At 37.0% G+C, this 13473-nt stretch overlaps 1 protein-coding gene across 1 annotated transcript; it reads left to right on the top strand.

The window, feature by feature from the left end:
- Positions 1 to 11896: 11896 nt before the first annotated feature.
- On the top strand, positions 11897 to 13273 carry LOC110691552. The gene has a single exon (XM_021868492.1). It carries the CDS (start codon positions 11897 to 11899, stop codon positions 13271 to 13273), a length of 1377 nt encoding a protein of 458 aa, XP_021724184.1.
- Positions 13274 to 13473: the final 200 nt, after the last annotated feature.

The raw sequence follows: 13473 nt of genomic DNA on the forward strand, positions 1-13473 counted from the left end.
ATTTAGGCTACACGACAATCTTGACTATGCATCCCCTTTCCTTAGGCAATGACCCATGATTCCCTCCCCCGAATAGTGACTCAACTTTCTAGGTCGAAAGGTCTTTCCCCAAGGTTGTAATGTAAGGCATAAAGGGTGAAGGTAGGCTAAAATTTAAAATTTGGTGATTTTCCTAAAAAGTGAAGCAAAAAGGTGATCAATCCTCAACAACACAATCAAGAAATTACCAAACAAAAACAACACCCCCAAGCTTACTTGAAGCTATACTCACAAGAAATATATACAAAAGCGTAAACGCTTCTCCCCTAAGCTAAAATGAAGCATTGTCCTCAATGCTTAGAAGGAGAAAAGAATACATCAAAATATTTTTGAATTTTCACTTTTTCAATTTTTTCCTTCTTTTTTAACTTGCAATGTCCTTGCCTTTTGCTAAATTCGGACGGCTTCTTCTATAATGCAAATTATTCGTCCATGCCTTTTATGATTAAGGATGGCTTTTCCTCAAACACTTGCCATTATTCACAAAGAAAACGTAACACAAACTTGCACTCATAAAAACCAAATTTCCAACTTATCCACCACAAACTCCATCATACATGATCAATTTGCTTCACAGAAACCTAGAAAAGAAAGAAAATGAAACAAAAGGCCAAAGATCTAAAGATGTGGCTTGAAAAAAAGGTATAAGACTCAAATGGTTGCAAGAAGGCAAATGTAAACCAAAAAATAAAGATGAAACAAACTATCCAAAAAATGAAAAATACCACTGTAGACACCCATTTGTGTCTCCCCAAAACCAAACCCAGTGATGAATGCCTTTCACGTCGAACCATTATCGAATGAGGTGAAAGTGTGGAAAGGTCAAGTGTTGCGGTTTAGTTTTATCAAAATTCTCTTCTCTCTGTTTTTGAAAACAACTCTATTTTATTAAAAATAGCCAATCGAGATTAGTTTGGTCCATAATAAGGGTCCAATAATAATTTAATTGGATAGGGCTCGAAAAGACCTTTCCAACGATATATTATAAGTCCAATTCCGATGAATATTGAGGAAATTATGGCCAAAATACTAAACTGGGTCCGGTTCATTATTTACATACGGCCCAATGATCTAGAGGAGGGCCCAATGTTAATTGTTATTTGTAAAATAATTAGGATTAATTATAACTTTCTAGAAGTTTCTAGAAGGTTCTTTTAAATTCTTTTTTTTTGTTCTTTTAAATTATAATATTATTAGATTTAATAATAATTTTAAGATGGATTTTTATTCGTAATAAAATATTATTATTTTTATTATTATATTATTATTTTTAAAGATATGTTTTATCTTCTGCAAGGATTCCGTAGATCAATTTGGTTAAAGATCAGATTCCGCGTGGAAAGCGCGTGCAAGCCAGGTTGTCGCCAAACGACAAGTCTGTCGCCTCGCGACAGAGTATATTTTTGGCGACAACGTGTAGTTTTTTTCCTTATCAAATTCTATGATTTTCCGGACTGTTTCCTTATAAATGGGGTCCTCGACCTCCGTTTTTATTCATCAACAATCAATTCACAATCACCCAATTCTCTCTATTCTCTCTCTAAGCAATATAGCTTATTCTTTCCCTCTTGTTTTTCTAAACTAGCTTTTTACAAACACAATGCCGCATACACAATACTTAGAAACACCTAGCCAAGTTCGATGTTGCCTTCGCCCTAGACGTGAAAGGTTGATAATTTCTGAGGGTTTGGTCCCAAATCCAGTCTAAACTTTTTAACTCTTTCTTTCAATTCTTTAATTTAATTCTCGATTTTAATATTTTCATTGAAGTTTACTAACTTGTGTATTTTGTTATTAGAAAGAGGTACGAGCTGAGGCTTCAAAGTATGTAATCTTATCACTCCCTTTCAATGTAGAAAGCATGTTTATTATTGTTTAATATTCCTAGTATCATGTTAGGATGTTATTATTGCTTTCTAGAATCATGTTTAGGGTGTCTTTATTCTTTCTAATAGCATGTTAGGTACCATGTTAGGTTTAAAGCTTTGATCTTTAATGTTTAGTGACATGCTAGGATTTGTTATTAATCTTGTTAGTATCATGCCTAGGATCTTGCTATTATTATTAAGCTTTATTATGCCTTATCATGGTTTTGATTATTATTATTATTGTTATTGTTATTGTTATTGTTATTGTTATTGTTATTGTTATTGTTATTGTTATTGTTATTTTTTTTTTGTTATTGTTATTGTTATTGTTATTGTTATTGTTATTGTTATTGTTATTGTTATTGTTATTGTTATTGTTATTGTTATTGTTATTGTTATTGTTATTGTTATTGTTATTGTTATTGTTATTGTTATTGTTATTGTTATTGTTATTGTTATTGTTATTGTTATTGTTATTTTTTTTTTTTTTTTTGTTATTGTTATTGTTATTTTTATTATTATTATTATTATTATGTTGCTTGATATTTATTATTATTATTGATTGATCACGCCTTTTATGTTGTTTAAAGGGAATTTGTACTTGAAATCACGCTTAATAAGATAATTAATAATTTGGTTTAGGCTAATGTGATTTTAATACAAGTGATCACCAATAATAGTATTATTTGTGCATTAATATTCAACCAACATAGATAAACAGGTTTAGGATTAATATAATGTTTGCTTGTTAGTCAGAAAGTGCACATGAATACGAGTAGAATAAAGTAGAGGCCTATTTTATAGGGCGGGTCCTTTCTTTTGTAGATTGGGTTCGTACCCTCATCCCCGAACCCTATTTGGTTCAAGACCTTATGGAGTTGATGATCTCCTGGATCGTTTAAGGGTTGTAACCTTCACCTCGTGATTGGTTTGCAAGTTCCTAAAACTTGTTGGCGACTCTTTTGCTCTAGTTTTCTTCCCTTTAAAACGCCACCATACTTTAGTGTATGATCACAGTGGGGTTCAAGATTAGGGTTATAGTGCTTGAAATATTCCCTACAACCACCCCTAAAAAGGTGCCTTTGTCCTCCCTAGATAGCTCGCTCTCGGGTTTAAGAATCATAAATCAAGCTTTATAGATTAGGTTTGCAAAGTCAAGGATCCACGCCGCTCATACAAGATAGGTTGAAGGCTTGAAAAACGATGTACCTCACATGGATGTAGCAAAAACTCACAAGTGGTGTCAAATCAACTATAGGGAGAAACTACCAAGCATGCCACAAACAAGTAGAATCCGACTTCATGATCCTCCTAGTTAAAACAACCTACCCTAGCATACACCTATCCTAGAGTCAACCGAACATAGTCTCAAACCGTGCATACCTTTACCACCTAGGAAGAAAATTATGCAAAAGACAAAGTCTAATGTACAAAGTCCAACTCATAAAGAAATCAAAAATGAAAAATGTGCCTCAAAATCAAACCACAAACAAGAATGAAAATAAAAGAAAATAAAAGGAAAGGTAAAGTAAAAGAAAAGAAAAGGAAAGTCATAGATAAAGGAGAATAGGAGAAAAGGAGAAAAGGACTAGAAAGCAAGTTAAACACATATATCCCAATCGACAAACAAGTGATCGAATGACAACATCGTCATCGATCCCAAACACATTACGTGTTCACAAGCATTCATCCTCGAACCATTATTCAACTTCCCCTAAACTAATCCTAATCTATGCAACCAAAGAAAAATAAAGAGAAAAATTAGGAAGGTCTCACCGGGCTATCCATGCTTAGCATAATAAATAAAGGCGATAGAAAGAACCACCTTCGTTGCATTCCAAGATTGTAAGCATCATCATAGAGCCATGTGAGAACAAGAAGAGCAAAGAAACTATAAACAAAGAAAATGGTTAGTAACTTCAAAACAAAATAAAAGAAAAAGGAAACTACAAAGGAACACTAAACTAAGCTAACAAAGAGTTAAAAAGAAAGAAAAGAAAACTGAGTAACCAATTAACTACAAAGGAAAAAGGTTGGTGCGGTTTTGAGGGTATGAGGGTGATGGGGGTCGAAGGTAGAAGAAGGAAATAAGGGGAAATGAAAGAAGAAAGAAGGAAGGGGAATATAAGGGGCATGGCAGTGGGCGTGACCATTCGTGGGTACACAAATAATGATGATGATAAACACCAAAATAGGCAGTAGAAAAATCCCATTTTAGTGGGTTCAAAATCCCAAAATAATGGTAGCACCACATGAACCCACCAAAAACAAACTTCCTTCAACTTTTAAAGCACAAAATTCCCTATCTTACCTCACTAAAATTCTTCCCCTTTTACCTCAAATTTCGATGATATCGAGTATAAACACATCAAAAATCGCAAAACACTTTCTCATTCCTCATGCTCACTTGATGAAATCCAATCCCAAGAATCCAACCTAGAAATCCAAACAAGTAGAAAAGTGAAAGAAAAGAAACTAAAAGAAGGGAAAATAAGAAAATTCAAAATCAAAAAGAAAAGTTTAGAGATCTCTAGGTTGCCTCCCGGGAAGTGCTTGCTTATGGTCCTAAGCTCGATTCTTCCTCCAAATCATGGAGGGTCAAAGAACACCACCTTCTTCAAAGTGGCGGAAGGAGCAAATTTCTCCTCAAATTCTAGCAACTTCTCGTTGTTGCTTGATGAGATTTTATACAAAGACTTTTCAAATGCAAGATTTTCTTTCCACAAATTCATTCTCTTTCTCTTCTTCTTAGAAGCTCGTGCTCTTTTCTTTGCCTTGTTCTTCTTTGTACATAGTTTCACATCATCAACACTCTTGGGGTCCTCATCCTCCTCTTGAGGGTAGAGCTCAAACCAATGAGGAATGTCAATTTCCTCCTCGTCCAAAAGCTTGGGAAGCTTCGTTTTCTCTTCACTAACCTTCTTGCAATCACAACTCAAAAGAACATCATAATAATTCTCAAGAAAATCGTTAGTTGAAGAATCAATCATGCATACATTATCAATGGAGCAAGGGGAATTAACACACATATTTCCTTTCACAAGAGACAAAGACTCATGCATTGGTTTCAAATCAAAACTTTCCTCGTTCTTACCCACTCTCAAGGTAATACGACCTCCCTTAACATCTCTCAAGGCTCCCGAGGTGGCTAAGAAAGGTCTTCCTAAGATGATAGGGATATGGTCATCTTCCGCAATCTCAAGCACAATGAAATCAACGGGAATGGTGAACTCTCCTATCTTGAGAGGAACATCCTCAACTCTCCCCTTTGGAAAATCAATAGACCGATCGGCCAATTGAAGGGTCATATTGGATGGAAGGAGCTCACCTAGCTTAAGTTTCTTAAAAACGGAATAAGGCATGATGCTAACACTAGCACCAAGATCACAAAGAGCATTATGGAACAATTTTCCTTTGATTTTGCAAGGTACGGAGAAATTTCCGGGATCTTTCAACTTTTGGGGTAAGTCATTTTGAATTAAGGCACTAAAACACCCCCCTCAATTCACCGGTTCCACCAAATGGCAATCTCTCTTACCGCTCATAATTTCCTTAAGAAACTTAGCATTGTTTGGCATTTGTTCTACCACATCAGTAAAAGGAAGAGTAAGATGAAGTTGCTTAAGCATCTCGATGAATTTCCCAAATCGCTCATGCAATTTATGCCTATTGTGCTTTTGGGGGTAAGGAAGTTGCATCCGCTCTTTCTCTTTAGGCTTATCATTGGAATCCTCACTCATCTTGCTAGGCTCTTCATTCTTATTCCCTTCACTCGGATCGCTCTCCTTTCACTCACCTTACTCTTCCTAGGAACACTCTCTTTAAGGACCTTACCACTCCTAGTGGTCATAGCACACATCGGTTCCCTAGAGTCAACTTCTTGTGAGGGTAAAGAAGATGGACTAGCACAATCTCTCAAAGGGTCGACTAGTTGAACAATTTGGTTCTCAAGCTTCTTTCCATGAGTAAATAAGACCTCAAACATTTTGTTACAAGACTATGTGAATTCATTCAACATCTCGGATTGAGCCATCATGAAATTCTCTAGCCTATTCAATTGGGATTGTTGAGCATAGAAATCATCACCTTGGCTTTGAGTCTTTGGAGTAATTTGGCGTGGGGTATCTCTTTAAACATCATTTTGAAAATGTCCCCTACCTTGATTACTCCAATTACCCTTACCATGATTTTGGCCGAAATTTTTATTATGGTTACCATAACCTTGGTTATGATCCCCATATTCTTGGCCATGGCTTTGATCATTAAAACAAAAGTTATTATGGTTACCACAAAATTCTTGGGTCACATGGTTACCATAACCACTATTTTGGTTATAATTATCATAGCTCCCATGATTGTGATAATTCCTATTCCCAACATTCTTTTGAGCATTAAATCTAGGTCCAAAATCATTTTTATCCTCACAATTCACATGCACATTCTCATATCCATCACATTTATCACAAGGAACATTGGGGCAATTTGAAGCATTATGATCATTCTTTCCACATAAATCACAAACCAAGCATTCTCTTATCATGCAACAAGAAGCAAAAAGAGGGTTAGAGTCGGAAGATGTACCTCTCCCCTTAAATTGGGAGGGAAGACTAGAAGCTTGTGAAGGACTCTCGAGCTTGGTCTTGAGAGAATTCACCTCCTTTCCTAACTCCGAGACCAATGTGGACAAATCTTTGACGACATAAGATTGATCGATTGAGCCACTTGTGGTTCTCGATTCCCTCTCTACATCATGCCAATCCATGTAGTTCCTTACCACATCATCTATTACATCCACAACCTCTTCTTCCGTTTTGTTCATAATCGGCCCTCCGGCTCCGGCATCAAGGCTCGATCTTCCTTGAAAGCTCAAACCACCATAGAAAATTTGTATGACTTGATAGGTTGGAATTTCGTCGTGAGGGCATTCCCTTTGGTAATCCTTGTACCTCTCCCATGCTTCATAGAGATTCTCTCTAGGAAATTGCTTGAAACTTTGGATTAATGCTCTAGCCTCCGCCGTCTTCTTTGGTGGGTAGAAACGGGACAAGAAAGCTTTTGTGACTTCATCCCACGTCCTAAGGGACCTTGTCTTTACCTCCTTGTCCAACCACTCTAAAGCTCTTCCAATGAGAGAGAAGGGAAACAACTTGAGCCTTATATATTCTTGAGCAACTCCGGTTACCATGATTGTATTACAATACTTCTCAAAATCCTTGAGATGGTTGAGAGGATTTTCACTTTTTGCACCACCATATTGTTTCCTCTCAATCAAGGTGACCAGAGCCGGTTTGATTTCAAAATCACCATCCGGGATCAATAATGGAGCAATCCCGCTCTCATACTTGTAAGCGCCCGGAATGCCCAACTCCTTCAACGTCACTCTATGAGCTTCTCCCATGTTCACTTGCACACAATCTCAAACAAAATTATTAGTAGCACGGCTACAAGTGTAGCCTAAAAGAAAATCTTTTTGTATTTTTCAAATAGATGGAATAGACTCAACAACAATACACAATCACGACACCATTCCCCGGCAACGGCGTCATTTTGACGTGGGGAAAACTAGGTCATTGGACTAATCCTCCCTAAGCCAAACAAAATTTATAAAAACTCAACAAACCTAAATACAAGTATAGAGGTAAGTCAAGGTCGAACCCAAAGGAATGGTGAGTCAAAGTCTATTGTCTATAGTCAAGATATCCCGAAGTCTAGAGATAGGGTGTGAAATCTATACTAATTAAGACAAACACGACAAACAAACGAGAAGAAATCAAATGTAATAAGCACTAGGGCTAGGATCCACATGTAGTCATATTGGAATCAACTAATTGGGAGGTTAAATTGGCTATGTCAAGCAATGTGAGGGAAGATCAATCATGCAACCAATAGAGCATATCAAGCTATTCTCCTAGAGGTCTAACTAGCGTCAACTACGATAAACTCTAGCTAGGAAACATCACAAGACACCTCAATCGTGTAAATGCAAGCCACAAATCAATGGTCCGTATCAATGTGAACTTACTATGCAATCTAACGCAATAATCAAAGTTAGATACTCTTTAATTAATCACACACATGCACATGATCATCAACCAAATTTAATCACATCATCAACTCCATCAATTTTCTCCAATTAGCATCAATCTATTACTCATACATGCTTCACCATTACCATAGCAATCTAACTACTCATAATCCATAGAAATCAAGATCAAAACAAAGCCAAACAACAAATTCATCATGATCAAATTGAACAAACTATAATCAAATCCCAAATCAATCAAACTTCAATCAAACTTGAACATTCATCAAAACAATTGAAATGAAACTAAAGATTGAATTAAATAAAAGGAAATCTTACAATCTTGATCAAAGATCAATGGAATTAAAGAAAGCTTCAATCATCAACAATCCACCATGAAATTCTCTCTCTAAAACCTAGAGTTTCTCTCTCTAAAAACCTTTCTAATCAAGTCTAATCTAATCTAATTGCTCCTAATGAATTCTTAATGAAAATCTAATCAAAATCTATGAATGAATTCTCTCTCTAAAAATGGAAAGAAACTACTATATATACAAGGGAGAAGTCGGTTATGACGTCCTAAAATAGACCCACGCAGGTGCGGCCACACATAGAGGAGAAGTGATGAGTGACATTTATGGCACTCATTTGATCTCTTTTTGGATGAATTTTATTTCATTTTATAGCTCTTTTCCTTAGTTTTCTTTAGTTTTTCTCTCTATTTCTTTACTTTGTGCTTTTCGTAGTTAGTTTCTCTATTTTGTGCTTTTTCTTGTTTATTCATTGTTTTTCTCTATTACTTGTTTGTTTTCTTTCGTTTGTAGGTTATGATCGATCATCCAAAGATTTCCGAGCTTCCCTTCAACATTTATCATTGCAATTGATGTCTCGTGCTAGCATTTTAAGCTTCAAGTCTAGAGGAACTCGAAGGGCAAGTTTCTTGACTGGTGCACGCAAGTGGTGGGGGCATCATCTATGACTTGTACCCACCAAAATGTCCATAACTTGCTGCCTACTTCGATGTTCATCACCATCACCAAAGTTGTGTGCACCAGATGATCAAGGTCGAAGAAGATGAAGGAGGAGACCCCCTTTGGTGCGGGCACACAGGGGGCTGTGCAGCCGCACATGTGGCGCGTGCGGACGCACAGGAGGCGTGTGCGGGCGCACCCCTATGGGTTTGTGCTCGTGCACCTCCTCTTCTCCCCTATGTGCGGCCGCACCGACGTGGGTCTATTTTTGGACGTCATAACCGACTTCTCCTTTGTATATATAGTAGTTTCCTTCTATTTTTAGGGAGATTATTCATTAGCTTGGATTATATTTAGATTAGAATTAGTTTAGATTGAATTTTGGGAGGAGAGAGAAAAACACTTGTTCTTAGATTTCTAGAGAGAGAAACTTTGGGTTTGATGATTGATGATTGAAGATTGCTACATTTTGGTTTGATTTCTATCAAGTTTGTAAGAATTATTTACTCTTTAATACAATCTTATGTTTGATTTCATTTGTTTTGTTGATTGATTAAGTTTGTTGATAGTTTGATTGATTTAGTTTGATTTAGTTTGATTTCAATTGATGAATATGAATTTGTTGATTAGTTTAGCTTTGATCTTGATATTCTTAATTGATTGTGAGTAGTTTGATTGCTAGGGTAATGGTGAAGCATGTATTAGTAATGAATTGAAATTAATTTTGGGAAATTGATTGAGTTGATAATGTGATTAAATTGGTTGATTGATTTTGTGCATGTGTGTGCTAGATTTAGGCTTGATCACCCTAGTTATTCACACTAGATTACATTGTAAGTTCACATTGATACGGACCATTGATTTGTGGCTTGCACTTACACGATTGAGTTGTCTTGTGACGTTTCCTAGCTAGAGTTTATCATAGTTGGCGCTAGTTAGACCTCCAGGAGAATAGCATGATATGTTATTTTGGTTGCAATATCGATTTTCCCTCACATTGCTTGACTTAATTGATTGACCTCCCAAATTAGTTGATTTTCATTATGAATGCATGTGGATCCTAACCCTAGTGTTTATCATCTTTGATTTTACAAGTTCATTAGTTGTGATTAGCTTTAGTCTTAGCCTTACAACCCCAATTTCGATTTCGGAATAGCTTAGCATAAGAAAATAGATTTTTAATCACTATTCCCTTGGGTTCGACCCTTGACTTGCTACTATACTTGTATAGGGGTTAGTTGAGTGTATAAATTTTGTTTGATTGTTTGGGGGAGGTAGTCCAACGACCTACCATTTCACCACTCATCAAAATGGCGCCGTTGCCGGGGAATGGTGTCTTGATTGTGTATTGTTGTTGAGTCTATTCCATATTATTGAAAAATACAAAAAGATTTTCTTTTAGGCTACATTTGTAGCTGTGCTACTAATAATTTTTGTTTGAGAATTGTGTGTGCAAGTGAACATGGGAGAAGCTCAAAGGTTGACATTGAAGGAATTAGGCACTCCGGGAGCTTACAAGTATGAGAGTGGAATTGTTCCATTGATGGTTCCGGATCATGACTTTGAAATTAAACCGGCCATGATTACTTTGGTTGAGAGGAAGCAATTTGGAGGTACAAAGAGTGAAAATCATCTCAAAGATTTTGAGATATATTGCAATACTATTGTGGTAACCGGAGTTGCTCAAGAGTACATAAGACTCAAGTTGTTCCCCTTCTCTCTCATTGGAAGAGCTCTAGAGTGGTTGGACAAAGAGGTCAAACCAAGGTCCTTAAGAACATGGGATGAGGTTACAAAGGCTTTCTTATTTCGCTTTTTCCCACAAAAGAAGACGGCGGAATCATGAACTTTGATCCAAAATTTAAAGCAAGGGCCTAGTGAGTGTCTCTATGAAGCATGGGAGAGATACATGGAGTATCAAAGAGAGTGTCCACACCATGGGATTCCTACCTATCAAATCATACAAATCTTCTATGGTGGGTTGAGTTCTCATGGAAGAGCAAGCTTAGATGCCGGAGCCGGAGGCCCAATAATGAACAAAACGGAAGAAGAAGTGGTGGATGCAATAGATGAAGTGGTGCGACATTATATGAATTGGCAAGAAGTGGAGAAAGAGCCAACAAGCAAAGGTTGCCCAATCGAACAACTTAGTGCCATTAATGATTTGACTACTTTGATTGCGGATTTAGGGAAAGAAGTTGTGTCACTCAAAGCAAAGCTTGAGAAACCACCTTCGCAAGCTCCGATTTTTCCCTCCCAAATTAAGGGGAGAGGTACACTTTTTTACCCTAACTCCAATCTTTCTTCTTGTTGCATGGTTAGAGAATCTTGGCCTTGTGATTTATGTGGAATGAATGATCATGATGCTTCTATGTGCCCCAATATTCCTTGTAATGAATGTGATGGAATTGATGTAGAGCATTTGAATTATATTAATGATCATGAATGTGAACCTAGAATTGATGTTCAAAGAAATGTTGGAAATAGGAATTATCATAATCATGTGAACCATGATAATTATAACCAAACTGGAGGTTAGAGAAATCATGGATTCCAAGGGATTCATGGTAGCTACAATAACCATAGTTATAATGGTCAAGGTCATGGCCAAGGACATGGGGATCATAATCAAAGTTATGGTAACCATAGTCAACAAAGAGGCCAAAATCAAACTAGGGGTAATTGGAATAATCAAAGTAGGGGATATTTTCAAGCAAATTTTCAAAGAGGTTCCCCAATTGGTTTAGTTCCAAATGCTCAAGGTTTAAGTGATGATTCCTATGATCAATCATTTTCTTCTAGGAATTTCTTGGAAGGAATTATTGAGAAACAAGCTAAGATGCTAGAAACTTACATGGCTTTGAATGATGAGAAGTTCAATCACATGTTGTCTTATAATAAAGATTTAGGTGATAAACTCTCTCAATTGGCTAGTGTTTAAGGAATGTGCAAATTCCTCTTCTTTGACTTCACCTAGTTTAGATTCTAAGAACCCTATGGATGCTATTGTTAATAGAAGTGGTAGGGTCCTTGAGGGTGGAGTGCCTAATAAGAGTGTTGCTATAGAGAGCACTAGTAAGATTCCCATTAAAATTGAGGGAGATGAGTGTCCTTTGAGTGAGAGAGTTGATGAGGAACAAGTAGAGAAAGTGTTAGAGAAAGAGAAAGAGAAAGAACTTTACAAACCCAAGCTTCCCTATCCCCAAAGGTATAATAAACACAAATTGGATGAGCAATTTGGGAAATTTGTAGAGATGCTTAAGCAACTTCATCTAACTCTTCCTTTCACCGATGTTGTAGAACAAATGCCAAACTATGCTAAGTTCCTCAAAGAGATTTTGAGTGGAAAAAGGACATGTGACATGATGGAAACAATTAGCCTACCCGAACATTGTAGTGCAATAATCATGAATAAGATGCCTCCTAAGTTGAAGGATCCTGGAAATTTCTCCATCCCTTGTGCCATTAATAAAACTCAAATTGATAATGCCCTATGTGACTTAGGAGCTAGTGTTAGCCTTATGCCATATTCGGTCTATCAAAGATTAGGTCTAGGAGAACTTTTACCTTCCAAGATTACTTTGCAATTAGCCGATAGATCAATTAAGATCCCAAAGGGGAAGGTAGAAGATGTTCCTTTGAGGGTTGGGAAATTTGTCATTCTGGTTGATTTTGTAGTGTTGGATATGGATGAAGATGCTACTATCCCTATCATCTTAGGTAGACCATTTCTTGCTACATCGGGGGCAATGATTGATGTCAAAAGTGTTAAGATTTCTCTTAAGATTGGAGAGGAGGTAGTTGAATTTGATTTGAATGAAGGCATGAAATATCCCTCTTCTTCTTTTGAGAATTGCATGAGAGTTGAAGTTCTTGATAATATTGTACAATCCATGCATGAGCATTTGCTCACATCTAATGATCCTCTTGAATGTGTTTTGTTGAACAAGGAAAAGATAGGTATCCCAAACAAGGAAGTGCAATTGTATGAAGACTTGCTTGATGGAAGCAATAAAGGGAGTGATGATCAAATTTGTATGGGGATATCAAGTCAAGATGCTTTGCATGTGGCCTCAACCAAAGAAGGTAAAGGTGTTCCTATGGTAGAGCTCAAACCTCTACCATCACACCTTAGGTATGAATTCCTAGGCCCTAATTCTACTTATCACGTCATTGTTAGTGCATCCTTGAGTGAGAGCCAAGCTCAAGAGTTATGTGGTGTCTTGAGAAAGCACCAAGGTGCTTTGGGGTACACAACTGATGATCTTAAGGGCATAAGCCCCGCCTTGTGTACACACCACATCACACTTGAGGAGGGCACCCTACCTTCTATTGAACGACAAAGGAAACTACATCCCCAATGGGAGAAGTAGTAAAGAAAGAGATCACCAAGCTTTTGGATGCGGGAATCATATTCCCCATCTCAAGGTCAAGGTGGGTCTCCCCCGTGCATGTCGTTCCTAAGAAGGGGGGTATGACCGTAGTAAAGAATGAGAAAGGTGAACTCATTCCAACTAGAACGGTCACTGGTTGGAGGATGTGTATAGACTATAGACGTCTAAACACATCAACC

This window comes from Chenopodium quinoa, unplaced genomic scaffold, assembly GCF_001683475.1.
Source record: "Chenopodium quinoa cultivar QQ74 unplaced genomic scaffold, ASM168347v1, whole genome shotgun sequence".
Classification (NCBI taxonomy): domain Eukaryota; kingdom Viridiplantae; phylum Streptophyta; class Magnoliopsida; order Caryophyllales; family Amaranthaceae; genus Chenopodium; species Chenopodium quinoa.